General features: G+C 45.2%; 1 protein-coding gene across 4 annotated transcripts; it reads left to right on the plus strand.

The window, feature by feature from the left end:
* The first annotated feature begins 6,062 nt into the window (after positions 1–6,062).
* On the plus strand, positions 6,063–26,211 carry Dhrs7c (dehydrogenase/reductase 7C). 4 transcript variants are annotated; one of them, XM_029484228.1, is made up of 7 exons: positions 6,063–6,308; positions 8,948–9,029; positions 20,277–20,389; positions 21,718–21,928; positions 22,894–22,986; positions 25,207–25,362; positions 25,953–26,211. In XM_029484228.1, the coding sequence occupies exons 1-7, from the start codon at positions 6,207–6,209 to the stop codon at positions 26,159–26,161; spliced, it is 966 nt and encodes a 321-aa protein (XP_029340088.1). In that variant the 5' UTR covers positions 6,063–6,206; the 3' UTR covers positions 26,162–26,211. The 4 variants fall into 4 exon arrangements, with proteins under 4 accessions (XP_029340088.1, XP_029340087.1, XP_029340089.1 ...); XM_029484227.1 differs by having other exon boundaries at positions 6,065–6,308; positions 8,870–9,029; XM_029484229.1 differs by having other exon boundaries at positions 6,231–6,312; positions 8,870–9,029.
* Positions 26,212–27,282: the final 1,071 nt, after the last annotated feature.

Raw genomic sequence — 27,282 nt, forward strand, 5'->3', positions numbered from 1 at the left:
GGAAAGGACTCCCCATCCTTTACAGAAGAAGCAAAATATGTCACCCACACACATTCATTGACAGTCAAACCTGGAATATTTTTTTCTAGTTGATGCAGGAAATATGAGGCCATACTGTACATTCTAAATTCAGTAAGAAGACAGAAATTTTAAAATCAATTATGTTGCCTAAAAATATCCTTGACCAGGCTTGGAGACACAGGTCTTTAATCTCACAACTCAGGAGGCAGAGGCAGTTGGATTTTTGTGAGTTCAAAACCAGTCCGTTCCAAGACAGCAGAGCTCCATAATAGAGGAACTTGATCTCAAAGTGAATTCCCAATGTCTCCTAGCAATGAAGCCAGTTTGGAAGGACTGTGAAGTGAGAGACAGAAACGGCATGACATCTTATCACAGGGAAGGGCAGCGAATGTCTGGATTGTGCTGCTTGAGTTAAACCACAAGGCATTCTTGCATCTAAAAATAAACCCTGCCAAGTGCGCAGGCCTTGTGGGAGGTGGCACCATGCTCGGGACTTCCTGGTGCATCCAGTTATGACACTGCATGAGTCTATCCCCTGGCTTAAACTGGCGTGAGATTAAGCCACAGGTTATCAGGCATGTGGAGCGTTCTGGAAAGGAATAGAGACCTCAAATCCCAAGAACCTTAAACATGTCCTAGCCCAGAGTGATTTAAGAGAATGTACATTTATTTGTCCATGTGTTTATTTTGTATGTGTTCATGGGTGGAAGCCCGAGGACAACTTGCAGAACTGAGTCTCTCCTTCTACTGTGTGGATCCTAGGGATCGAACTCGGATCCTCAAATTTGGTGGCAAACTCTTTTCCTGATGAACCATCTCACCATATTTATGTAGTTAATAAATATATTTCTGAAAAAAGCCAGATGTCTACAATGAAACACTAATTTGTTTGTGCATGCTTAAATTAAGTTATACTATCAAAGAGTAATGGGGAAACTTTCAACTAGTTTCTTCATGTTTAAGATTCAGGTTGAATATCTGTCTGGTAATTGTTGGTCCCATGTGTTTTGTTGTACAGTGCTTTAAACCCAGCTTCTCTCATCTCAGAGACGAGTGTCAGTGTTCCCCAGGCCCTTAGCCCTCCCAGAAGAGAAGGATTGATACCCAATAGCCTCTGCCCTTTGTGTAGCATGTGGCTTCTTCCATAGGGCTCATCACCCTGCATGTGTATGCAAGGAGAGCCTGGGTGACTTCCTGGTGTCCAGTCTAATCTGGTCCCAGAGAAGAGGAAATCCTTAGAAATGTTCCCCAGAGATACTTGTCTGTTGGATGAAAATGAGAAGCCTACCGCTGACGGTGCCACGGAAGAAATGAACCTTCTGGAGTCACATGAACAAAACTGTTGTCAAAGGAGCCGGCAGCTGACGTGGATGTCGGGGTGAAGCTCGAGTCAAGACAGGTTCTTGAGCTCCAAAGACATTTGCTCTCTTTTAAAATCTTAAAAATATTGATGGCGTACCAGGTGTGGTGGTGAATGCCTATAATTCTAGCACTGAGACAGGAGGATGATGAGTTTGAGGCCAGTCCAAAATACACAATGAGGCCATTTCTAAAATGGACAAATGTAGTGTGGTGTTGAAGCATAGCACACAAACAGATGGGTATCTAAGTTACATGTGTGCAGCATTTTCAGAAAGGGAACATTTGCCCCAGTGTGACCGTATTGCAGGTCAAGAAACAAATATGGATCGTCTGTGTCTGCCAGAACACATGCACTGCCATATTTTAATTCTTCAGTATATTAAAATGTTTTCTTTACATTTCTGTTCCCTCACACAGGCCATAAATTTATTTTATGAGACTATATAAACATTTCTCCTTTTATCTCCAACATCTAAATTAATGTTTGATGTGTGTGTGTTGATCCTTCACACACACACACACACACACCAGATAGCCTTCTTAAAAAAATCATTTCGTGGGAAATAATATGGCTATGACTATCAACAGGAATTCTACAGCCAGATAATCTGCCTGTTTTGGTTTGGATGTAAAAGGAACCATTTTACATTTTTTTGTTAAAGAGTTGGTCCCCACCTAGGGGTGTGACTGAAAGTGCATGGATCATGAGGGCACTAACTTCATCAATGGACTAATTGATGAGTTCATAGTTGGATGGGTTATTAGAGGCTGGGTCCGTGTACGATTAAAAAAAATGGCTTGGGGTATATATGACTTTGAATAGGAGCAAAGATCTCAGTGGCCCTGTCTCAGAGACAGCCAAGATCAAGGGATGAAAGCCCACTGGCCATTTTAATCTGACAGCTCTCTGTCCTTGGTTAACCCATCAGTGAATTTTATCAGGTGTCGACAATGCCACAGGCACCATGCCATCTCTCCTGATTGGAAGAATGTAGAACTCTGGCTGGGGCCAGTGCTGGAAGAACTGTTCAATGAGGCTGAAGTAGGATTTGCTCATAAAGCATTTTGATTCCTGAAACACAGACAAGGAATGTGTAGATAGAGCCCTGGATGCGTGACACAGGTGGGATTGAGACTCACTTGTCTCTAGTGACCAGTCACAGAAAAACTTCAGTCTTGTCTGCCAAGAAAGGGCAGATTGGAAAACTGTCCGATTTTCTGAAGATTTAAGGACACGTCAATGACCCGCTCACAGGATTTATTGCTCTCTTAGTAACATTGCCTAGGAAGGAAGAGCATGAAACGCCAGAGTGATTATGGGTTGTTCCATGCAGCAAGGGAATAAGGTATGCTTCCCTAAAATGTGGAAGAAAAAAAGATGGCAAATTAAAAACTAGAGACTTGGGGAGGACAGGCCGCAAAAATTCTGACAGAATGCACGTGACTCTCTTTCTTCACTGGCTTGCTTTATTTCATTTTAATATTTTTAATGATAAAATGAGTTTGCTGTAAGCTACATGAAATAACAGGACAGATGCACGTGTTCTCGTCACTCAGCTTCAACACAAGTGCTTCCAATGGCTGCCACTCATCTCCCTTTATGAGAAAAGAAATGAAATAAAATATAAGATAAACAGCTAGAACCTCTCTCTGACACACACACCTTGCTCTCTCCGGACACCCACTCAGTACCTGGGAACCACAGGCACTACTCCTTCACATGACTGAACATGTTTGTCCCCTGTAGCTGTTTCCGTAACCACACAAACCCTGTCTCAAGAAGAAAAAAAAAATCACAGGAATAAAACCAACTAATTCTATTGTCTCTCAAAGGAGGTCAGATCATTTCCTTTCCACTTTTTTATTGGGTGGTTAAAATACATGATGTAATTTTCCCTTCCTGCCCATCTCAAGCGCACAGGTCAGTGGTGCCAAGGACATTTGCAGAGAAGTGTAGCCATCTCCACTGTCTGCCCCAGAATGCCTTTCTCTCCCCAGGTGGAGCCATGTACCCACTAAACACGCACTGGCCTCTTTCCTTAGCTCCTGGCAATCATTGTCTCTTCTGCCAACAGGAATCTGACCACTGTGGGATCCTCACAAGTGTGAGACCATGCAGGATTTGTCTCTTTGCAACTGGGTTAATTCACATCAGAGAACGCCCTGGGGCACATGTATGGTGTGTGTGTCACAACATTTTTTTTAAAGGATGAATAATATTTCATACAATTACTTGTGTCAGACACCAGTCTGCCCTAACAACCCACAGTAGCTAGTCCAACAATCCCTGGCCTAACCAACCTTGTTTCTCCCTCCCTACCAGCCATCCCCCCCATGCATGAAGGCCTCCATCCATAGGGCACCCATTGCAAGGGATCTGTTAGAGCCACTTTACATAACAAACTAAGTCTTACTTCAAGCTGGAAGGAAACTAGCAAGCAAACTAACCCTGTATATCAGCCTGGAGACCTTGCCTGTGAGGCAAAGGGTAACACTGTTTAGAAAAGCAGATACACACACACACACACACACACACACACACTGCCTCATTCTGCACCATCATCCTCACCTGTGACCTTCAAGATGTCACCATAGCTCAAAGACCTGCAGAAGATGTCATTTCCTATGTTCATAAAGACAGCTCCCATCCTTCTGCCTAACATGCCTAATGTCCTCAGGAATGGTTTGGCTGTCCACTGAGGGAAGACACGGAAAAGAACTAACATCAACAAGAAGAGGGCATTTCTCAACTTGGGGGTCAAATGATCCTTGCACAGGGGTCACCTAAGACTATCAGAAAACACAGACATTTACATTAAGATTCATAGCAGTAGCAAAATTACAGTTATGATGTAGCAACAAAAATAACTTTATGGTTGGGGGTCACCACAACATGAGGAACTGAATAAAAGGGTTACAGCATTAGGAAGGTTGAGAATCGATGAAATAAAGAAAGACCTGCCAGGAAGGAGAGACTGGAACAGCCATAATGGTGGACCAGACCCTGTCAAAGTGCTTAAACACACACCAGGTCTTACACTCTGATTTTCCACAATGGTGCAGTGTGGAATATGGAGTGTCCCTTATCTAAGACACTTGGGAGCAGGACTACTTCGGGTTGGTTTGGTATTTTTTGTTTTATTTGTTTGATTATTCATTTGTGTGCTTGGTTAAGTATTTGCACATATGGGCTGGTGAGATGGCTCAGCAGGTAAGAGCACCCGACTGCTCTTCCAAAGGTCCTGAGTTCAAATCCCAGCAACCACATGGTGGCTCACAACCATCCATAATGAGATCTGACTCCCTCTTCTGGTGTGTCTGAAGACAGCTACAGTGTACTTACATATAATGAATAAATAAATCTTTTTAAAAAAAGTATTAAAATAAAAAAAATATTTGCACATATAAAATAAGGTATCTTGGGAAAGGGACCTAAGCCAAATAAATCCATGTGTTTCATGTTCCTTTTTTACACACAGTCTGAGAATGAGTTTATGCCATAATTTAAATCATTTCATGACATAGAGCATCACAGATGAATATCTCCACTTGTGATGTCATATCAACACAAAAAGTTTGGGAGCTGCGTCATCAGATCTCTGGATTAGGACAGCCCAACTTACATTGACCACTCTGCACTGTGTCAATATCCCCACTGAAGAAAGACCTGAAATTTGGAAGGCTGAAGTCTGGGCCCTGGCAGACCACCTTCCATCCCTGCCCCTCCTCACCATCTCCAGGTGGAGCTGGTATCATGCAGAACACTTGGTTTTCTACATAGATGAGTGCAGGGGTTAGGGGGTCTGGAAGGATGGTGCCAAGGGAGCAAGCACTATGTCTGATTCAGTGATGAACTGTGTGTGCCAAAGCTTCTTGGTCGGCAGTTTGGAGCTGGGTGTGACTTCTGCTTGGGAAAACGGAGAAAGTGGGTAATATCAGTCCCAAATTAGATGGTACTTCTCCCACCCCAGGCTTTTCAGGATGGTTCCAAACATCCATGTATCTAAACTGATTTATCCTTGATGATCCGATTGGAACATGCTATGATTTCAGAGCTTGTGCATAGCTCAGAGGTAGATGGCTCATCAAGCATGCTCAAGACCCTAGGCTCCACACCAGCACATAAAAACAAAATTTAGAAACCTACAATTTCAAAGACAGATGAACTATCTGTCTTCTTCCTCAAGAAGGGCAGTGAAACAAATCCTTGAAGGAGTCCTCACTGAAGAGTGCATAGTGGTTAGAAAACTCCTTGTCTGCCCTCAGGTGATTAAGTTAAAGAAAGGAAGCCCTCCTGACAAGCAGTGGACTGACATTGTCACTAGTACAACTAAAGGTGTCCTGGGAACACCAGCTATGGAGGAATATAGCGCCACACCAGGGCACCCGTGTTCTTGTCCTTCCTAACAGGGCCATGAGCCGATGTGGAAGGGGCCTAGTATATTTCAGTCACTTGCTGAAGGATTTGCAGGCTGTGCTGGGACCATCTTTCAAGATTGTAGCCATTTCCCTCCAAATATTAAGCTATTCGGAAGATGGGTTTCAAAGCCTAAGGTCTAGGGAGTGTGGGAAGAACCAGGCAGTGCCAGTGCATTGCAGTACTACTGACAGTACGTCCACTGCAGAGCCGAACATGCAAGGTGCCCTTGACCTGAGAGGCTCCTTTCAGTCACTGCTTAAAAGCACAGTCACTTCTCAGGCCCTGGCTTCACTTGGCCAAGCAGCAATTTCCAACACAGATAATCAGCTGTTTGAAGAAAAAAAATATTCAGCAAATTAACTAAATTAACCTTAGCAGGGTTTATTTGACCAAAGAATGATTCATGAATTGGGCAAGACTCATAACAGCAGTTCCAGCCACGGGAGCAGCAGGCTGCGACCGGAGACCCTGGAAGGCACAGAGAGAAAGCACTGCGTCCACTTCAGTGAGTAAGTTGGGCCTTTGGGGGCATGGGCTAGTCAGTTGTCTGCAATAGGCTAGGTTGTTTGTGATTGGGTAAAACTTGGTTCTTTGCCTCTAAAACAGAGTAACTCAAAACCTCCTAAATTCAATCCCAGTTTGCTACCAAGGAACACATAGCACACAGCAGCCTCAGGTCTGTGGCTTCCTGATTATTTAATTCAGCAGTCTCCCCAAGACAGCCTTCATACACTCCCAAAACACTTATGCTCCTTGGTCTCTGCCAGAACACTGGCCACTCCTCTGATTCATCCTCCAGTCCCCACCCTTTAAACATCCAAGTCCTCAAGTGCTCAGCCTGCAGATATGTATGTCCCTTCAAAGGTCTAGCTCAGATCACATGGCTGTCCTACCTACCTGTGATAGCTCCCAAATAGATATCCTTGCCTAAACCTTCCCAGATATGTTCCAGACTGACAGGCCCAACTGTGCTCTCAACTCCTTGTCTTAGACTCTGTTTGAGGACCTCCCTAATCCCAGCTGTCACCCATCCCTCATCACGTCTCCATTGCAGTGCAATGCCTTTTCGTTGTCTCATAAGAAACATACAAAGCATACCTGCCCCAGGGTGCCTGCCCATGCCCACTCTCAGAAGAACAAACTGGAAACATGAGATGGGCACACAGGATAAATACCAATGGGTTCCTATTGTATACGGCAATGTAGATGGATCCCACAAATGTGATGCTGAGCAGGAGTGTCGACTCTGTGCTTCAATTTAAATAGAGTCTAGAAAGGAAAAGACACACAGAGACACAGAGACAAACTAATACACTCATTTAAAGATTGTAAAGTAGTTGCAGCTCAGAACACAACAGAGCGATGTTTATACGATGCTTGTTGGTGTGGGTGCTGGTCACACGAATGTGATCAGTTTGTCATGGCATCATCAGCGCTATGCATTCCTAATGCATACACTAAATGCCAGTACAGCAAGCGATGAGGTCTGTAATACTCCCGGATGTTCCTGGTTTCTAAGAAATGCAGTTTCTGCTGTTCTCATCCTCCACCCACCACCTACCCAATCCTTACTCCCACCCCAGCCTCACTTTCTGGACAGCTCTATTTTCTTTACAGTATAATAAATGTTGTACGGCTGGAGAAAATGGTTCAGCACATAAGAGTTCTTGCTGCTCTTACAGAGGACCCAAGTTTGGTTCCCAGTGTCTGGGTCAGATAACTCACAACCACCTGTGACGACAACCCCAGCTCTAGGGGATCTAACACACTCCACAGGCACCCACAAATGTGATATATACTCACATAGGCACCCACATATATAAATAAATAATGAATACATAACAAACAGGATGCTGGACACACGTGCTGGGGTTGTGATAGTTTTAGTCATATTGAGTTCCTCCTATAATTAAATTATTTAACATCTTGAATTATTTAATTACAAAAGAGAGCAATAGTTACCTCCTCGACTCTCAGAATCTATGCCAGGTTCAAGATAGGCAAGATCTTCTTTGGTGCCCCAACATAGCTTCAAAATAAAACTATTATTCCCATTTTAGAGACAAGAAACATATACCTCACAAAAGCAAGAAGCATGCTCGAAACCAGGGGTTCTCAACCTGTGGGTTGTGACCCCTCTGGAAGACAAATGACTCTTTCACAGGGGTGGCCGAAGACCATGGGAAGCCATAGAGAGTTACCTGATGGTTCATAACAGTAGCAAAATTAAAGTTATGAAGTAGCAATGAAAATAATTTTATGGTTGAGGGATCACTACCCTGTGAGGAACGGTATTAAAGGGCCGCAGCATTAGGAAGGTTGAGAACCACTGCTCTAAACAGTTCTCTTAAATGCCATGGCTGGTTTTTTGTAGCTTCCATCCCTCAGACCAGCTTTCCTTGCTACTCTTCCACATCCCCACTCAGGAAGGGAAAGCCAGATGGCTCAGTGCCCACCTAGGTCTGAACCACCTGCAGGGACCCCTCACAGGAAAGAAAGGCACAGGCATTTGTGCTGACAATCCCAGGAGTTTCCTGGCATTGACTCCCGGCCCAAACCGTAGAGGAAACTCTAATAGTCCCACCAGCCAGCAGAGCTTTAAAAGTTCTGGCAAGAACCCTGAAATCAGACCCGGCCAGCATGTGTCCCTGAATATCAGAATAGACACTATATTTACCCTGAAAAGCCCTTTAGTACAACTGAGAGCTATAAATAACCATTAGAGCCCAAGCGAGTGGCCTTAACACATGGATTTTCCTTCCAAAAATGCAGACCCATTTTAATTAAATTTGTAATTACCCTTAGGGGAGGGCAGGCCCCCTGGACTCCTTCAGTGTGGAGACGAGGTGAGTAATTTCTATTTGTTGAGCATTTGGGGACTCGCATGCTCCTTGCCACTCAGCTGGGAAGGACCTCCCCGGAGCCTGCAGAGCCCAGCTCCCTGGAGGAGAGACTCTGTCTGGGCTTGGAGGAAATGGATGCTGTTGGCTTGAACCTCCCCCTGCCCTGGGGGTTGCAACCAGGGTCTCTGCAAAGCCAATCCTTTGTCATCCCGCTGTCCTGCAGAGCAAGATGGGGCTCATGGCTGTCCTGATGCTACCCCTGCTGCTGCTGGGAATCAGCGGCCTCCTCTTCATTTACCAGGAGGCATCCAGGCTGTGGTCGAAGTCTGCCGTGCAGAACAAAGTGGTGGTCATCACAGATGCCATCTCGGGACTGGGAAAGGGTAAGCTGGCTTTCCCGGGAAACCTATGACCATCTCTGCCCTCAGGGGACCTGGAGGCAGGATGGGATGGGGCATATCCGTTGGTAGAGAGGAGTCAACCTCTGTTTAGGAGTCTGAAGCTTTCTTGCCAGGTGAACGGCAGGGTTAGAATGGCAGGGGTTGCCAACTCACAGTTTGATGTTAGAAAATATTGGGTTCGACTGCTTCAGGAATTTCCAGAAATCTTGAAATGCTAAGCCCTTAGTTGATGCTGCGTATTGGATATGAGGCCAGAGTAGGATGCTGGAGTCCAGTTCTGGTTCCAATGCTTAACTAGCAGATGTCTTCAGCTATAGGAGTTGACTGTCCCAGGGGATAGATGGAGGATGACGGCAGCCTCCACTTTGGAATGCAGCTGTGAGCAACAAAGAAATCTGCACAAGGGTGGGAGTCGGAGTAGCAGTGGCCACCATTCTCATGTTGTTAGAGATGGTCAGGTTGAACACGTGTTTTTTTTTTTTTTCAGAGTTCACCCAGCTCATCTCCATGTGTCACACTCTCCATCACACTTGATCACTGCTTCCCACCATCTCACCTCCTGGTCTTGAAAGCATTTTCATTCACAATCTCTAAGTTAGACAGTCTTCCGGGGGCCCTTCCTGTTGCATCTGTGACTGGGCTGCCCTTTGGGTTTCATGGGATTTTGTTATTCCTAACAATGGCACCTTAACCCTGTTATATAAATTCATGACACTTTCTGCTCTATTTTTTGTTATTTAATCCAGCATAGACCACACACAGCCACTAGTCACTCAGTTGACACTCAGGTGTCAATAGGTCCACACACCTTCTAGAATCTTGGAGGTGGGGGCACTTCCTCCCATGGCGTGGCCATTGAAAGAGCCTTTACGCCCTGTCTCTGCGGTTTCCCCCTGAGACTACTGCTTCTTCTCTTGGAAGTCATCTGAACGAGCATGTCTTCCAGCTGACGGGCTGGGTGAGGTCTCAGTGAGTGTCTGCTTTGGGTCAGCCTTGGCAGGTGAAGACATTAAGCATAGTGGGTGTGTCCTCTGAAGTTATTTCCTAAGAGACTATCCTGACTTGTTAGGGTTAGCTTTAAAAAGATGAACAGATTTACAAACCCAAAACTTAGTCTTCTCGAGGGCCAGCCAGGACACTCTAGTTTGCCCATCAGACCAGTTGCAAGACCACAGTGCTGTTGGAAAAGAGATGAGAGCAGCCTACCGGAAGCTGTTTATTCATAGGACAGACTTTCTACAAGTTGTTTGTCTAGATGCAGGCCTTGTCCCTGGAGCCTTCCCTGACACCTTATCTGTTTTGTCCCTTCAGGTGCCCCTCCCCAGAGACCTGCCTTCTTACAACCTAAGGCTGGTGTCCTTCACCCTGATACCCCACACCCACCTCAATGCTTCTCCTCTAGTAAACACTCAAAATGCTTCTTTAATTTTGTTCTGAATCTGTAAGGACCCCTCACAGACTCACGCTTTGCTATTTTGGAAGCTGTGGGGTCTCTAGAGCTATGTCACAGTGTTTCTCAACCTGTGGGTCACAGCCCCCCCCCCAGACTATTGCAAAACACAGATATTTACATCGTGATTTGTAACAGCAGGAAAATTAAGTTATGAAGTAGCAACAAAAATAATTTTGTGGTTGGGGTAGTCACCACAGCAGAGAACTGTAATAAAGAGTGGTAGCATTAAGAAGTTTGAGAACCCCAGAGACCTGACTTCTTACAACCAAAGGCTGGTGTCCTTCACCCTGATACCCCACACCCACCTCAATGCTTCTCCTCTAGTAAACACTCAAAATGTTTCAGCCTTAGGTTGTAAGAAGGCAGGTCTAGAGGAAGAGCCTAACTGGCAGAAGAAGGTCATGAGGTACAAGTGTGTAGAGGTTATAGCTTCTAGACTCCCCTCCCCCACACTTGACCCCACCTTCCCCATAGCTTCTTGTCCTCTCCCACTTCCATCACCACAGACCCAGCTGTTGCCCCGTGCCTTCCTGGTCCGAATGGATCCTCCCAAAGCTGGACCGAACCATAAATTGCTCCTGACAGGATTTGTTCACAATAACGATAAACTGGCCAGTGTGTTTAATGACCAGCATTTGGAAGCCATTTAATCAGGGAAAGCACCCAGTTAAGTATGTTTGTGAATATTGGTTTAATTGATTTCCACTTTGGTTCTAATTTGGTCAGAGAAGGAACTCTGCACGATTCAGTTCACTGGCTGTGGTCTGTTATGCTGTCTGTTCCTAGGGGTGGGAGGCAGAGGTTGTGGGGGAGAGGGAAAGAATGTGCCCATTGCTGTGGTTGGGTACATGGTCTTACAAATATTGTCATTGAAGATGCTGTTCGGATCCTCTGTCCTTGTAATGTACTGTTACTACATGGAACCTCTATTCTCCCTTTGGTAAGAACCCCGTGTATTTATTTCAAAAATCTCATTTATTACTTTTTTAAGATCATCGGGTTATAGTCATATGGAAGTCAGGACCCCAGGAAATGCACCATGGGGTGTCCGCAGAAGAATGAAGCCTGAACTGTCAAGGTTCTGATCACTGTTGTCTTTTACTGCCACTCCCTGACAGCGTGTACCTCCCACCTTCCCCAACCCTGTCCCCAGAAATGCAAAGCAGAAAGGAATAAAGTCCAAGTCTTTAGAAGTAACATGAGAAGCTGGGTGTGTGTGACTTTAAATAAATGCCTGCTTTCCGTGTGGTGCTGATGACAGCAATCCCAGGCACCAGCTGTTCCACTTCAGCTTCAAGACGAGAAAAAAGTAAGGGGCACAGAATGGCTTCCACGTGGCCCATATTGTGCCCAGGTACCCTAGAGCCCCAATTAACCCTGCTGGTAGAACCACTAAAGTGGTAGTTCTCAACCTGTGGGTCGAGACCTCTTGGCTCAGATATTTACATTATGATTCACACAGTAGCTAAATTACAGTTATGAAGTAGCAATGAAAACAATCTTATGGTTGGGGGGATCACCACAGCACGAGGAACTGTATTAAAGGGTCTCAGCATTAGGAAGGTTGAGAACCACTGCATGTTCTAAGTCCAGACGTCTAGCCCTCGCCCCAAACCATCACCAGTCAATGAAGTCAAACGCTGTGTTACCTTGTACCCACTGGGTCTGCAACAGAAGTAACCATCAAAATACCTAAGCTGGGCTTGGCCTTCAGGGAGAGCCGACTGGATACTATCGCTGCCTGTGTTCCCACGGCTCCTAAGACTCTTTAACACTGCTGAAACAGGACCATACGCAACAGCATCCCAGAGCCGCCACAGCAGCCTTCCTCACAACAGGACCTCTGGAGTCAGAAATCACTTCACACTCCTTGGCATCTTAGAACTGAGGAAATCCGTAAGGACGTGCCCAAGTTGTGTTTATTAGTTGAGAAAGGCACAGCCAGGGTTGAAATGCTTGACAGGAGGTAAATGAGCTGAGCTGATAACAAAACTAAAGCTGGTTGTGATCACCAGTAACTCTATTGGGAGGAGGCAGGAGGATCAGGAACTCAAGGTCACCCTCGGCTACATAGTGGGCTTTTTTGAGACTAGCCTGGGCTACCTGAGATATTGTGTCCAACCAACCAATCAATCAATCAATCAATGGGTAGGAATGTGGATACGCTGCCACAAAAGGCCCAACCGGTTGGATTTGGTTTATTGTGACAGAGAGGACAAGGGAGAAGAGCTAAGTTCAGATCATCACCTAGGAGAAAGTGGAGACAAGGAATGAAGGTATTCTAGTGACTTCCCCCATTTCTTCACTGCAAACCTCTGGCCCATGGGGTGCTGCCACACACGCTGGTGACGGTCGCCCTCAGCTATCCCTCTCATGAACACCCGCAGAAACACACATAGAGATGTGCCTCGGTCTCCTAGATGATTCCAAATCTAGTCAAACTGACAAGAAGATTAAGCATCTACCCCATGATCTCAGCACTCAGGAGACTCAAGCAGGAGGATCACTCAGTTGAGAGTCAGCCTAGAGTCAGCAAGCAAGACTCGGACTCAAAATTGACAAAAACAAAATGAGAATAAAAATAAGAATTTCAAAGTGGGCCTGTTGACCTAGATCTGTAAGCCCAGCTACTCTGAAGGCTGATGCAGGAGGGCTGCAAGTTCAAGATCAGCCTGGACAAGTTGTGAGACCTTGCAGATATGTTCCACTATTAGAGTGGATAAGCCGAGAAGGAGCAGTGAGGCCCAGCCTGTTCCCCTCTCAGCAGTGCGGATTGGCCAAATGCAGCCTCGTGTGGAGAATGACATCCCCAGACCTGGACATCAGACTTCTTGAGTCACATCTTCATTCCTCCCACCCCACAGCAGAGATGGGAATGTGGGAAACTCTTCAAATCCTTCGACCCTCCTTGTGATGATGTGAAAAATGTAGCCATCATGGCTGCCTCCCCCCTCCAGCCACTCACAGCCACAGCTGGGCCCTCTCCCTCCAAACCAAGTGACAAAAATTCCACAATTGTCAAGACTGTAATTATGAAAAATGAGTGAATTTTTAAGTAATAAAACATAAAACACACATAGAACTGCTTCACCGAGAAGCATCCTGTGCGGATGTTTGCCTTCGTTTCCTCTCTGCTCCTTGGTGAGGCTGACCGCTCAGTCACTGCTGTGGAAGGGGACCAAGAGTACAGTGGAACAGTTCAGTCCTGTTCAATTCAGTCCCGAGGGGAACTCTGAGTGAGGGGAGAAGAGGCCAGGCTGTCTTCAGACTTTCTGATTAGAGACATTATATACAATTCTTCTGTTGTGGCAAGTCCCCAATAGGCCTGACTCATAACCAATATGCCCGTTTTCTTTGTTTTCTTTCCACACCCCCACTCTCCTCAGCCTGAGCTTTCTATCATGTCTGACCTTTCTAGGGAAAAAGAAGCAGAAAAGGAGACATAGAACAGAACAAGAGACATGCTTACCTGAGGGACACATTATAAGATGACTCTAGACTACATGAGCGGGGCACATGACTGGTGGTATAGTTTAGTGAGAATGTATTTGCTTAGCACATAGGCCTCAGGTTTCAACCCCAGCACTGGGGCAAGGTAGGCATCTGGGTGTTTTCTTTCTATTATGGCACCTTTGTGTCCCTCAGAGGCTTCCGTTGAAGCCTCCAGCTGCACATCTGGAAAGTGGGGCATGTAGACTTCTCCCATGGTGTTACTTCCCTTGAGCCCTGGTTTGGTGGTTGGCAAAACCATAGAGACCCTCTAGTCTGGGTTCCCACATGCAGTGAACTCTTAGCAAGCCACTCAAAGGACTTGTAGCTGCCTTTTCTCCTGGAGATGATGGGAGGAAGCTTGTCCCAACCCTGGCCCATGAGCAAAAGCTCATACTGACCTCTCCTGAGAAACCCGCATCCCAAGCCCCCCTCTTCCTTCCCCTCCACCTCCTCCCTCTTTCCCTCATCCTTTTTAATCTATTGTGTCTTATTTTAGGACAAAAGGAATGACTTCATAAAGCAGTTATTTCCTTTGGAAGCATGCATCTTGGACTAGCAACTAGCTCTGAGATTTTATATCTACTTTATCTTAGTGCCTCTGAAATTACCAACGTAATGCTCTAGTAACAGTGTATACACACAGTACTCCCTTGCTTTAAATACAAACATACATCATCAAATTGTAGCTTTGATTCAGCACAATTTTAAAACAAGATTTATTTATGCGTATTCATGAGGGAGGGGTGTGCCTGCATGTGAATACAGATATCCAAGGAGGCCAGAATAGGGTCCCCCTAAGGCTGGAGGTTCAGGCACTTATAAGCCACCACCAAAGTGGGTGCTGGGAATTGAAGCTCAAATCCACTGTAAGAGCAGTAAGTACCACTGAGCCTCTCTCCAGCCCCTGACAAGCTGTTTCTAAAACTCTTATGTTTTAAACAAACTTTAATATGAATTTCATACCAACAGATTCATTTTTGTGAAATCAGGTTTTTTATTGAATATTTTATTTATTTACATTTCAAATGGTGTCCCCTTCCCCAGTTTCCCCTCCACAAACCCCCTATCCAATCCTCCTCCCCCTGCTTCTATGAGTATGCTCCCCCACCCACCCATGCACTTCTTCCTCACCCTCCCTAGCATTCCCCTACACTGGGGCATTGAGCCTTCACAGGACCAAGGGCCTCTCCTTCCATTGATGCCAGATAAGGCCATCCTCTGCTACATATGCAGCTGGAGCCATGGGTCCCTCCATGTGTACTCTTTGGTTGGTGGTTTAGTCCTGGGAGCTCGGAGTGGGGAGAGGAGGGTCTGTTTTAAAAGCTTGAAAATAGTTGTTCTTGATGTACTGTAACTTAACCAACCTCCTATTATATGGGACATTTGCAATTATTTCCAGGGTCTTACTGTTGGCCGTGGCACTGGGATAAGCTATCCTACAGCTGTGTCTACACAGACATTCTTAATGATTGCTTTAGGAGAAATATCCATAAATGAAGTTGCTAAATCAAAGCCCTTCTAAGGATATAGTCAACATTTTCTTCCCCAATCCTCTAGCAATTCATGCAGATACTAGAGTGAATGTGAGCTAAGCCACTGCTCACACCTTGCTAAGACTAAGACCAGTTTTGTCCTTTGTCATCTGATGGATCTAAATTAGTGTGTGGCTTAAGTTGCATCTCTTTATTGTGTCATGGGTATTGCCTCTTAATCTTCTGTTTGTAAATTGCATTTTTTTCCAGTTGGTCCTTCTTATTTGTAAAGTCTTTTGCATATCAAATAAATTAGCTCTTTGCTGACATATAAATTATAAGTACTTTTTATGTCTTTTATGTAAAAAAAAAGAATTAAAAATCAATAAATTAGTTCTGATACAATTTGTTTCTTTGGGACATGGTCTAAAGATCTCCCCCAATAAGAGACCAGATTCAACCCTCTAGCTCTTTTGTGGTTCCCTTTTTACATCTATCCACTTAGTATATTACAAAATAATGCAACTAGCTTTTTCCCTCCCAAGTAGGCATTCAAATACTATTTTTTAAAGATTCATTTTATTTTAGTTATGTGTATGTGGGAGGGGGGGGATGTGCAAGTGAGTGCAATGCCTTTGGAGGCCAGCAGAGGGCATGAGATCCTCTGGAGCTAGACTTAGAGGTGAGCTGGCTGACACGGGTATTTGAGAACTCAGGTCCTCTGCAAGAGCGGTGTTTTCTTTTAACTAAGCCATCTCACCATCCAAGCCCTGCTCTCAAATATTTTTTAAGTAGCATATTCTCTCACCTATTTAATAAATGAACTTGATCATACAGGAAGTGAATTCTCGTCATTTTTATCGATAGTTCTTACTTATGCTGGAACTATTAACATTTTGCTTTAGCTTTGGCAGTTTTATATTTTATTTTAGTAACTAACACTTTTCAAGATAGTCGTCTTAGATAGGGCTTTTATTGTTATGAAGAGACACCACGACCAAGGCAACTCTTATAAAGGCAGACATTTAATTGGGGCTGGCTTACAGTTTCAGAGGTTCAGTTCATTATCATCATAGCAGGAAGCATGCAGGCCAACATGGTACTGGAGAAGGAGATGAGAGTTCTGCATCTTGATTCAAAGGCAACCAGGAGAGACTGGCTTCCAGGGAGTTAGGAGGAGGATCTCAAAACACATCCCCACAGTGACATACTTCCTCCAAATAAGCCACACCTCCTAATAGTGCCACTTCAGATTCCCATAATAGTCTTCACTTTTCTTCACATTTCTGATTAAAGTGTGTGAGTCATTCCGCATAGACTTTAGAATCACTCTGTCACTTTCTAAGACCTACTGGGGTCCTCGCTTCCTGCATCAAATTGACACAGAGAATAAGTAATATCTTTTAAATGTTTTGTCACTAACATTCATCCCAGATGTCTCCTTTTCTCTTCTATTTTTATCCTTAATTTTTAATGCTGTATATGGGGAGGTGCACAAGTGAGTGTAGGTATCCCGGGCAGTCTAGAGGAGGGAGTCAGATCCCCCGTGGCTGGAATTTCAGGTGGTGGAAAGCCACCTGACATGGGTGATAGGAATCACACTTGGGTTCAAACACAGGTCCTTTGCAAGAGCAGTTATGTGCCCTTGACTACTGAGCCATCTCTTCAGCCCCAACTTCCTTTCTTAATAAAACACCTAAACTGAGAGGAAACCATCTCTCCCTGAAGACATAACAATTCATGGTGACATGAGTATGCAGTAGGCTCTTGGTTCAGATTTCCCTCAGTGAGGAGTTACTGCTTCCTCCTTCCCACTCCCTCGGTTAGTCTCAGAGCACCTGTCTTTAGCTCATTTTTTTTTTGCAGTGCCGGGATCAACCTCTGGTCTTCCCACGTAGTAACTAGGCAAGTGCTCTGCCACTGAGCCACACTCCTGGCCAGTGTACCTGTTTTTGTTCCCACTGAGAGCCAAGGACAGTGCAATCTCCCTTTCTTCCCCAGCAACCCTTTGACCTTTGTGCCTGCTTGTCCTTGCATCATCCGGCATTCCCATTCTCTCCAGTACCACAAAGCCCCTGTTCATGATGCCCACGTAGAAAACCCCAGTATCTGTCCTGTCCAGCTGACCTCCTCCCCTCTGCCTGAATCAAACTTCTAAGTCTACAGAGGCAAATTCCCACAAGCACAAGGTCACTGAGAGCTGCTGTGATTACAATAGAAGAGCTCAAAAGAAGTTAATAAAGTGATTTGCAATGATATTCTGCTGTACTCATAGACCAGTGCCTGGCCCAGTTGTCAGCAGAGAGGCGTCACCCAGCACTGATGGGAGCAGATGCAGACACCCACAGCCAAACACTAGGCAGCTCCAGGGAACCCTGCAAAAGAAGAGGAAGAAGGATTGTAAGAGCCAGAGGGGTGAAGGACACCATGAGAACATGGCCCACAGAGTCAACTAAGCAGGGCACATAGGGTTCACAGAGACTGAAGCAATAAACACAGTCCTTGAATGGGTCTTGAACTAGGTCTTCTGCATATACCTGATGGTTGTATAACTTGGTGTTGTTGTGGGACTCCTAACAGTGAGAGTGGGAGGTGTTTCTGACTCGTTTGCCAGCACGTGGGACCCTTCTCCTCCTACTTGGTTGCCTCATTTCAGCCTCGATATGAAGGGTGTGCCTGGTCTTATTGTAACTTGTTGAGCCATGTTTGACTGATGTTCCCAGGAGGCCTGTTCTTTTCTTTTCTTTTCTTTTCTTTTCTTTTCTTTTCTTTTCTTTTCTTTTCTTTCCTTTTCTTTTTAAAGGTAATTGGAGGAGTGGATATGGGAGAAAGAGGAGGTAGGAGGAGAGACTGAAAGGAGTGGAGGGAGGGGAAACTGTTAGCAGGATGTAATATATAAGAGAATAATTTAAATAACAATACACAGCCTCTGGTGAACACCCATTTTACTGGGCTGTCCTTAAGCATCTGCAATCAACTGAGGTCCACAATTTCCTGGTACAAAGTGAGACAAAACTAGATATTATGCTCGAGTGAGTGCTTTCAGAGCCTCTGTCAGAGATAGCGCTTGGTGCACTCCTCTAAGTTCATCTGTCCTTCCGGTACTATGAGTGTTGGCTGCTAAGTCTCTGAGACTTATCCTGTGCCAGTGAATGCCACCTTATGGAGAAGTGCTGCCGTCTAGGCACTCCCCTGAGAGGACAATGCATGCAGCTGATGGCTGATGGTGCGTGTGCAAAGGCTGTTCCTCTCACAGAGGTGAGACAGCCCTGCCGTGGTTTGGACTCCATTCCAGCCACTCCTTTAGAAGACCCAGCCTAGGCAAGACCCTCCCTTGGATGACCAGAGTAAGGGTTAGCGGAGCAAATGCATAGATGTCTCTCTCAATCATCCCTAGAACAAATAAGCTGCCTGAACATAGGTGCTTATACTGCTGTAAAGTATCAAGGTATTTTTACATGTGAATGTCCTGTATCTACCAGGTGTTGCCCTAGAGACAGCTCATGAGATAAAGGTGCTTGCCACCAGGTCTGGTAACTTAAGTTCAGTCCCTGAGATCTGTGTGGTGGAAGGAGATAACAGACTCCCTCGAGTTGTCCTCTGACCTCCACATATGTACCTTAGCATGCACATGACAATGCATACAAACTTGTATACAAAATAAATAAAAATAAATGTTTTTTAAAATGAAGGAAAGGCCTATATCAAATTAATCAAGAATTAGTTCAGAGTGGAGCATAAAACAACATCACCTATTTTTTTTCTTTTTGTTTAATTTTGCAATTGTAACTTCATTACATTTCCCCCTCTCCTCACTCCAAACTCTCCCATATGTCCCTCCCACTCTCTTTTGAATTCATGGTCTCTTCTTTCATTAACTGTTATTGTAGACATATGTGTATTTTGTATATTCATGTATATAAATATAAACCTTTTGAGACTGGAGAGATGGCTTGGCAGTTAAGAGCACTGACTACTCTTCCAGAGGTCCTGAGTTCAATTCTCAGCAGCATGGTGGCTCACAACCATCTGTAATGGGATCAGATGTCTCCTTCTCATGTGTCTGAAGACATCTACGGTGTAGTCATTATATATATATATGTAATATGTATATAAATTTTATATATATATACATAAAACCGTTTGAGTCCATATAATGTTACTGGTATGTATGTTTTAAGGGATGGCCCTTTGGCACTGGGCAACCTATGAGCGCGTTCTCCCCTGAGGAAAGTCACCTGTCCTGCTCCTAGCTTGACTTAGTTGCCTGCAGTTCTTTGTGTAGAAGGGTCTTGTAAGCAAAGACCCTTGACTAGGGTCTCTATCCACAGAGGAAATATGGAGGGCTGGGTGGTACTTGGTCTGAACTAACATGATAGCTCTTACCAATACCTATAGGTTGAGGTGTTCCTAAGACTGTGGTCTCAAAGGCTAGTGACAGAGTCATCTTTGCATTCCATAAGAAATTTTCATCATCAGAACGACCCATCAAAGCAGAGACTTGTTGCTCTCTGCTGCGAGCTTCCCTCCACAGAAGCCACCAAGCTGAGGTTAGAAACGTGGCACACAACCAAACCATCCCAGCCTAGGCTACAGCTCAGTGCTGGAGCACTCGAGTAACACAAGCAAGGTTGGGGTTCAATCCTCAGCACCCCAACACATCTAGCCGGAGGAGGGGATCAAATGAAATGACTCCTCTAGGAGGAGAGGCTCATGGTGATAGATGTGGCATCAGGAGTCCCTAAGACAGCAACTCCCTTCTACAGCTCCATTCACAAGGTAAACCCTGCCTCCCTTCTCTCTCCTCCACAGAGTGTGCTCGGGTGTTCCATGCAGGTGGGGCAAGGTTGGTGCTGTGTGGAAAGAACTGGGAGGGGCTGGAGAGCCTCTATGCCACCTTGACCAGTGTGGCTGACCCCAGCAAGGTAAGACTCTCTCTAGACAGCCTGAGGAACCTCTGGATAGCCTGAACCTCATCATTGTTAGGGACAGATCCAGGGAAATGTGACAGTGGCTTTGGAGAAATCAGAGGTGATGGCACAACCCTGACAGAGGCCTGTTTGCCCAGCAAAAGGCTTGTTTTGATCACTTGTCAGGGTGAAACTTGGGCACTGATGCTCCAAGTCTGTGTTAGTCAGACTTATAAATAACACAGATAGCGGTGTCCCAGCAGTGGGTTGCGACTACAAGTACAGGTGACATTAAGACAAACAAACAACACAAGGCATAATTGCGAGGAAGAAGTCAAGGAAACCCCTCCTAAGCTATCCAGGTTAGAGGAGTTGCCTTCAGCGCTCTTCTGGATTTAAATTGGGAAAAAAAAAAAAGAAATTCCTTACTCCTGAGATTGAAGTTGGTGTTTGCAAACAGCTCAAAAGAATTCAGAGTCAACCCTGGCACGTGAGGAAGCAGATTAACTACAAACACACAGAATACTACATGGAGCCTTTCTTGGGATGTTATTAGGTTTGGGGTAAAAACCAAGTTGTGTGGGAAATGCTGGCTTCCAGTCCAGCTTGTCTCAGTTTCTTTACAGCTGGACTGTTCAGAGCCTTTGATATGCTAGTATGTATTTCCCCCAAAGAACTTAGAGATTGGTGAATATTTCCCAAACATACGTGACCCACAGTGGGAACCTTCTCTTCGACGGTGTGTATCAGAACTAGCATTTGCCACAAGTTGCCTTGACTCCAGGATACTACCAAGCCCTGCCCCCCATCCTTACTTCTAAACCAGTAACACCCTGAGGACAGCACATGTCCAGAGCTGAGTACAGCTCCCAACACGTAATAGATGCTTCAGAAGCGCTCTATGGAATACACAATTTTGATCCAAAACAAGGGATGCCTGCCAATGGCCGTGCTGGATTTTCTTGTGTCTTATTATAAAACAAATTGGGAAGCAATTTCCAAAAGAAACCAGTAGTACTCAGAGTTATGATGCCAGTACTAGAATCAGTTCGTAGTCTCCAAAGAGTCACCTAGCTGTCAGGAATGGTCGACTGAGGAGTCCTGGCTGCAAGTTCAAACAACTGTATATTCGCCCTTAATTGCTGCCCTGGTCTCCAAACCAAGATTCTCCAGCCATCTCCTTCTACTCAGAGTTGTTTTACATCTTTCCCGTTGTCTTGGTTTGTTTTTCTACTTATTCGATGACTTTGAATTCTCAGCAGGGTAGCTGTTTGATTGAGGTCTCCCAACATCTCCAAGGATGTGATCCCAAACATGTCTTGACTCTCTCCTTGTTCCAACAGACATTCACCCCCAAGCTGGTCCTCCTGGATCTCTCAGACATTAGCTGTGTTCAAGATGTGGCCAAAGAGGTCCTGGACTGCTACGGCTGTGTGGACATCCTCATCAACAACGCCAGTGTGAAAGTGAAGGGTCCTGCCCACAAGATTTCCCTGGAGCTTGACAAAAAGATCATGGATGCCAACTACTTCGGACCCATCACTTTAACCAAAGGTCCTGTGAGTCTCATTTTTCCTCCTGGTCTGTGAACCACTAGATTCTACGGGAAGACCTGTGGTGCCACCACGTGGCCATCTGGTTCTGTACAGACCCAAGAAAGCTCTTAATTCGAGTACAGAAAGTTTTCAGGTCCCCACTGTAAATGTTGGTCACAAAGGGAAGTGTCTTACTGCTATATTCTCATTTTATTATGAAACTCTGCTCTTCACTCACACTCCACCCAATACTTTTCTCTTTGTACCCAGTCCACAGCTCCCTGGTCAGTCTGTCTCTCTGGACTACTGGCTTCAGCTTTTGCCTGTGCTTTACTGCATAAGCCTTTGAGCTGTTATTCTGTAAGCATGATAATCAGCCAAAGGTTCTGTCTTCAGAAATGAAGAAGACGGGGCTGGGAGGCAGATAAAGTGCTGGTCCTCTGAAAGCAAGAGGACCAGATTCCCAGCACCACGTAAAAGCTGGGTATGGTGACACATGACTGTAAGCTCAGCTCTAGGACAGCGGGCAGATCAGAGGATCCCAGGAGCTTGTTGGCTAGCCAGTCTAGTGGAAATGGAAAGATTCAGGTTCAATGACAGATCAGACCCTGACTCAAACAATAAAAAGAGTCAAAGATATCTGAAGTCAACCTCTGGCCTCCATCGTGAATGTACAAGTAAACACACACAGGTACACACACACACAGAGAGAGAGAGAGAGAGAGAGAGAGAGAGAGAGAGAGATTACCTACTATCAAATTCTGTATCACTTATCAAGTGGATTATTTTAAACTACCCAGCAATGTGCCAGCCAACTGGTCTCTCTTGGAAACACTGGGACCACCTCTGTCTCTGTCCCTTGCAGTCTAATAGGTGATGATGACAAGGTAGCAGAACCATGGGTAACGGTGGGGGTGGGGTGGGGATCTACCTCTATGGCCTGCCAGTCTCAGATTTCTCTCTGGGACTCCTTGTATTTTCCAGTTCTGCTTCCCAACATGATCTCCAGGAGAACAGGCCAGATCGTGTTGGTGAACAACATCCAAGCGAAGTTTGGGATCCCATTCCGCACAGCTTGTAAGTCGCTAAGACAAAAAAGAAAAAAAGAAAAAGAAAGAAAAAAGGGTGTCCTTGCTGTATGTTTTGTGTCAGGCAAGCACTGTTAAGTCTAGACTATGCTAGGGACCACATGAGGTAAATGGTGTCTCATCCAGCGATGAGATGGGTCTGGTGGGGGTTCTTTCATGTCTCAGTTCCCTGGGAGATTTGGAGATATAATAGACAAAATTCTTTTCCTCCCAAAGTGCACTGCCACAGGTGGAAAGACATGTGTAGCATCAATGTAATATTGTAGGTGACATGATAGTCACACTCTTACATACATGTATAGCCCTAGCTCAAATACCTCTTCTTCTATGAAGTGGTTCCCAAAGACCAGAACTGGGGACAAGAAAGACACACATCACAAAACAGGAGGGTGAGGAACTTCCTCTAAGGGAAAAGGAGAAAAGAAAAGAAGAACCCAGGGGTGGAGCTTTGTGTAGTAGCAATGTCATAGCCAAAGAGGTTTATCCAAGACACGCTTATCGCCACCAAGAATCCCAGGAATTGAGAAGCCCCAAAAGGGGGATGTGTATGGAGGAAACTGTATGGGTGTATTCCCAGAATCTGTCGGGTGTCACTGTGGAACCAGTCCCACCTTTTTAATGTCCCTGTTATGTTTATTTTTCCTGGGAGAGATGAACAAATAGCTACTCACTCCAATAAAGAGCCAAGGATAGACACAAGAAATAGTTCTGCCCAAGTCTAGCTTGACGAACCAAAGTGTTTCATTGGTGCTGGAGACAGGAGACAGAGGATGAGTTACCTCATAGGAACATGGATAACTCACAAGTGGTTACAGCACTGCAGAAAACGTCTTCGTCAGACAGGGGTGGGCCTTTTGAACACCTCCCCGTTGCAGACCATTACTGGCTCTTGTAGATGTTTGTTATTTGTAGCGCAGTATTGTAGCATGCATCCACATTTCTTTCAATTGATGGCAAATTCTGCATCGCTTGGATGTACCACGTTATTTATCTATCCATCTATTGATAGCTATCTAGTGATTCCACTTTGGAATTATGAGTAATGCTTCTATGAACATGCATGTGTGAGAACATGGCTTCATTTCTCCCAGGTGCAAACCTAGAAGAGGGATTATATTTTAATGTTTAAGAAACTCCTGGACTACTTCCAAAACAGACACACCATTTACATTCCCACCAGCATGCCAAAAGGGTTCTAATCTCTCCTCTACTCACCAACACTTGTGATGGTCCATCTAGATTTCAGCCCTTTCAGTCATGTGAAGAAATGCCCTTGCTTTAAACTTTTTCTGTTCATGAAAGTAGAATTGGGTGTGCCGTGAGCTCTGAGGGTGGTTCTACTATGAGCTGTGAGGGTGGTCCTACTGCAAGCTCTAATGGTGATCCTACTGTGTAAGCTCTAAGAGTGGTCCTACTGTGTGAGCTCTAAGGGTGGTCCTACTGTGTGAGCTCTGAGGGTGATCTTACTATGTGAGCCCTGAGGGTGATCTGACTGTGTGAGCCCTGAGAGTTGGTGATCCTACTGTGAGCTCTGAGGGTGTTTCTACTGAGGCATAGGAGATGGAAGACCAGGATCTTACCGAGGCAAAGAAGATAGGAAGCCAAGATCCTACAGAGGCATAGGAGACAGGAGGCCAGGATTCTAGTTGATGCTTTTCCACCTTTGGCTGTGGAACCTAATGTCATCACATGAACTCTCAGCTTCTCCTTTCCTCTTCATAGTGTGGACACAATGGCTCCTTTGTCTTTTCTCTCGGTATATAATGGTCTCTCAGCATGCAAGCACAGTGCTTCTAGCCCCCAGCCATCCCCCTCAGAGTGCTGTTTGCTTCCCACGTGCATCCATCATCTCTGGATTGTGAGAATACTCTAACACAGCTATGGAGAAGCTGCTATAGTGTCCTGTCTGGGGAACGAGGATAAGAAGAAAGTCTGTGTGTGTTTAGTAGACATACAATTATTTTTCAGAGTATTTCAGTCCATGGTTGAGGAACCTATGCCTCTTGAGAGAGACAGCAAGTCACACAACAGGGGCAGAGATCCAGTGAGATAGTGGATGAATTAGATGTAACAGCCTAACCCAGGGAGTTTGCTGGTCCCTTTCAGCTCTGAGCTGAGAGGAAGATGCAAGTCTTGTCTACAGTACTGTCTTGGGTAAGCAGGGTGGCATCCCTTCCTGTGTACATCTCTGGCTGGTCTTTTTTTCCAGATGCAGCCTCTAAGCATGCTGTCATGGGCTTCTTTGACTGCCTCCGAGCTGAGGTTGAGGAATACGATGTTGTGGTCAGCACCGTGAGCCCAACTTTCATCCGCTCCTACCGTGCTTCCCCTGAGCAAAGAAACTGGGAGACACCCATTTGTAAATGTAAGAGTTCAGAGGAGAACCCCAAGTCTGGGGCTGAAGAAACGAAATCTTTAGGTCTGTAGTACCATGTAGACAGCACCCCAAAGAGGCAGCTCCAAAAGGAGGCTAAGCTTCTCCAACCAGAACAGCATGTATCTCAGCTCAGAGACAAGCCCTTCATGGAGCTGGCCCCATTTCCCCTTTAGAAAACCGAGAAGAAGGTTATAGCCCACAGAGAAGGCTAATTATTCTAGAGTACTCTAATGAATGAGGCTGCTCCTTACCCAAAGCTTGAGGTCTGCATTAAGACACCAAAATAACTGGGCTGGAGGACAGAGCAAGGAATGCCAGCAGTCCTGGGCAAGCACAGCTTCGCCAGCACAAATGACAGGCCTTCCTTTGCTTCCTTATTGCCCTACCCCATCCCCATCCCTGTCACTGTGAAGGTACCGAGTCAGACCAAGCAGCAACAGTTGGAGGGTGAAGTGTCACCCCCAGGGTTGAGATCAGAGGTTGGCAGAGTGTTGGTTCACCATAATGCTAAATATGCATGCAAGCGTCTTTGTAGTCAGGGGATTTGAACGCCATGGCCGCCTGGCTTGTGTTTCCAGTCTTCTGCAGGAAGCTAGCCTATGGCGTGCACCCAGTGGAGGTGGCTGAGGAAGTGATGCGCACAGTACGGAGGAAGAAGCAAGAGGTGTTCATGGCCAACCCGGTCCCCAAGGCTGCCGTGTTCATCCGCACCTTCTTCCCCGAGTTCTTCTTCGCTGTGGTGGCCTGTGGGGTGAAGGAGAAGCTCAATGTCCCAGAAGAGGGTTAACCTTGTGGCCAAAGGGGTCACTCGAGGGGAATAAAGGCTTTCCTAGAGAGTGCTGGCTCATCTGTCCTCTCCCTCCAGTGAGATTCCTTTTAAGTCACAGGCCCTAACCTGCTAGATCTCCTGCTCTGAACCTCCCACTGAGGGTGGAGGACCCACCCCAGAGGTGAGGGGCGGGGGTGGTGAGGGAGTGTGAAGCGCCCTTCCAGAATCTTCTCTGCTTTGTTGGATGACAAGTGATCAAGAGTGCAGAAGCCATAATACATCAAGCCCTCACATTATCTAAGCATGCCATGGCCTCTGGTCTGCCCAGAAAACCACCCCATTGCTTACAGAGGGATAGGCCAAGTCAGCCTCCAACAGCCAGAGGGCACTGGGCAAACTTTAGGGCTGCATTTCCCAGTCTAACTTCCTATAAGATGGAAATAACCTTTGAACTGTACAAGCCAATAGAGCAGGCACCAGTCATGTGTTAGAAATTGAATTTTAAATTTTATTTAATCAAGAATAATTTAAACATTAATATTATTTAAGCATATTATAGAAACTGTCATATACTGACTGTTATTGCCAATCATGTTAACATTTTATGTTACATAAATATATCACATAACACATAAATATATAAAGCTAAATTATGCTCATAATGACTAATGTTAATATAATTATTGATGTTAGTATTTAATATAGTATGTTAAGTAATATATAAATTATATGATATAATATATTATATATATACATTACACATATGAGTATATATATTGTGAACACATATATAATAATATGTTTATGTTATACATAATGCTAATTATAATGTACTTCTTATTAAGATTAACTAACAACACCTTTCATTGGAAGCACAGGTCAGCCCTTCCCCAGTTGGGATGCAGGCACAAACGGCCAGTTTCTTAGATCCTCTGTGGCTGCTAAGATCCTCAATCCTAGGCATCTGTCATTCCAGACGTTTTCAAACCAATGCTCCTTCTAAAGTATCTCCCTCGCTTTGCTTATAGAGATGCTAAGTGATTCTTAGACTCTTGGGAAATATAGGCACATGTTTTTTGTACTAATATTGTAACCACAGAGTCAAGCTTTCTAATGTTTATAGATAAAAGACCACGATG

Source organism: Mus caroli, chromosome 11, assembly GCF_900094665.2.
Source record: "Mus caroli chromosome 11, CAROLI_EIJ_v1.1, whole genome shotgun sequence".
NCBI classification, from domain to species: domain Eukaryota; kingdom Metazoa; phylum Chordata; class Mammalia; order Rodentia; family Muridae; genus Mus; species Mus caroli.

Excerpts from the sequence above, each read along its gene's own strand:
- Dhrs7c (XM_029484227.1), top strand. The coding sequence starts at position 6,207 with ATGAATTGGGCAAGACTCATAACAGCAGTTCCAGCCACGGGAGCAGCA. Across the intron at positions 9,030-20,276 it reads CATCTCGGGACTGGGAAAGG|AGTGTGCTCGGGTGTTCCAT; the intron begins GTAAGCTGGCTT and ends TCTCCTCCACAG. Across the intron at positions 25,363-25,952 it reads GGAGACACCCATTTGTAAAT|TCTTCTGCAGGAAGCTAGCC; the intron begins GTAAGAGTTCAG and ends TTGTGTTTCCAG.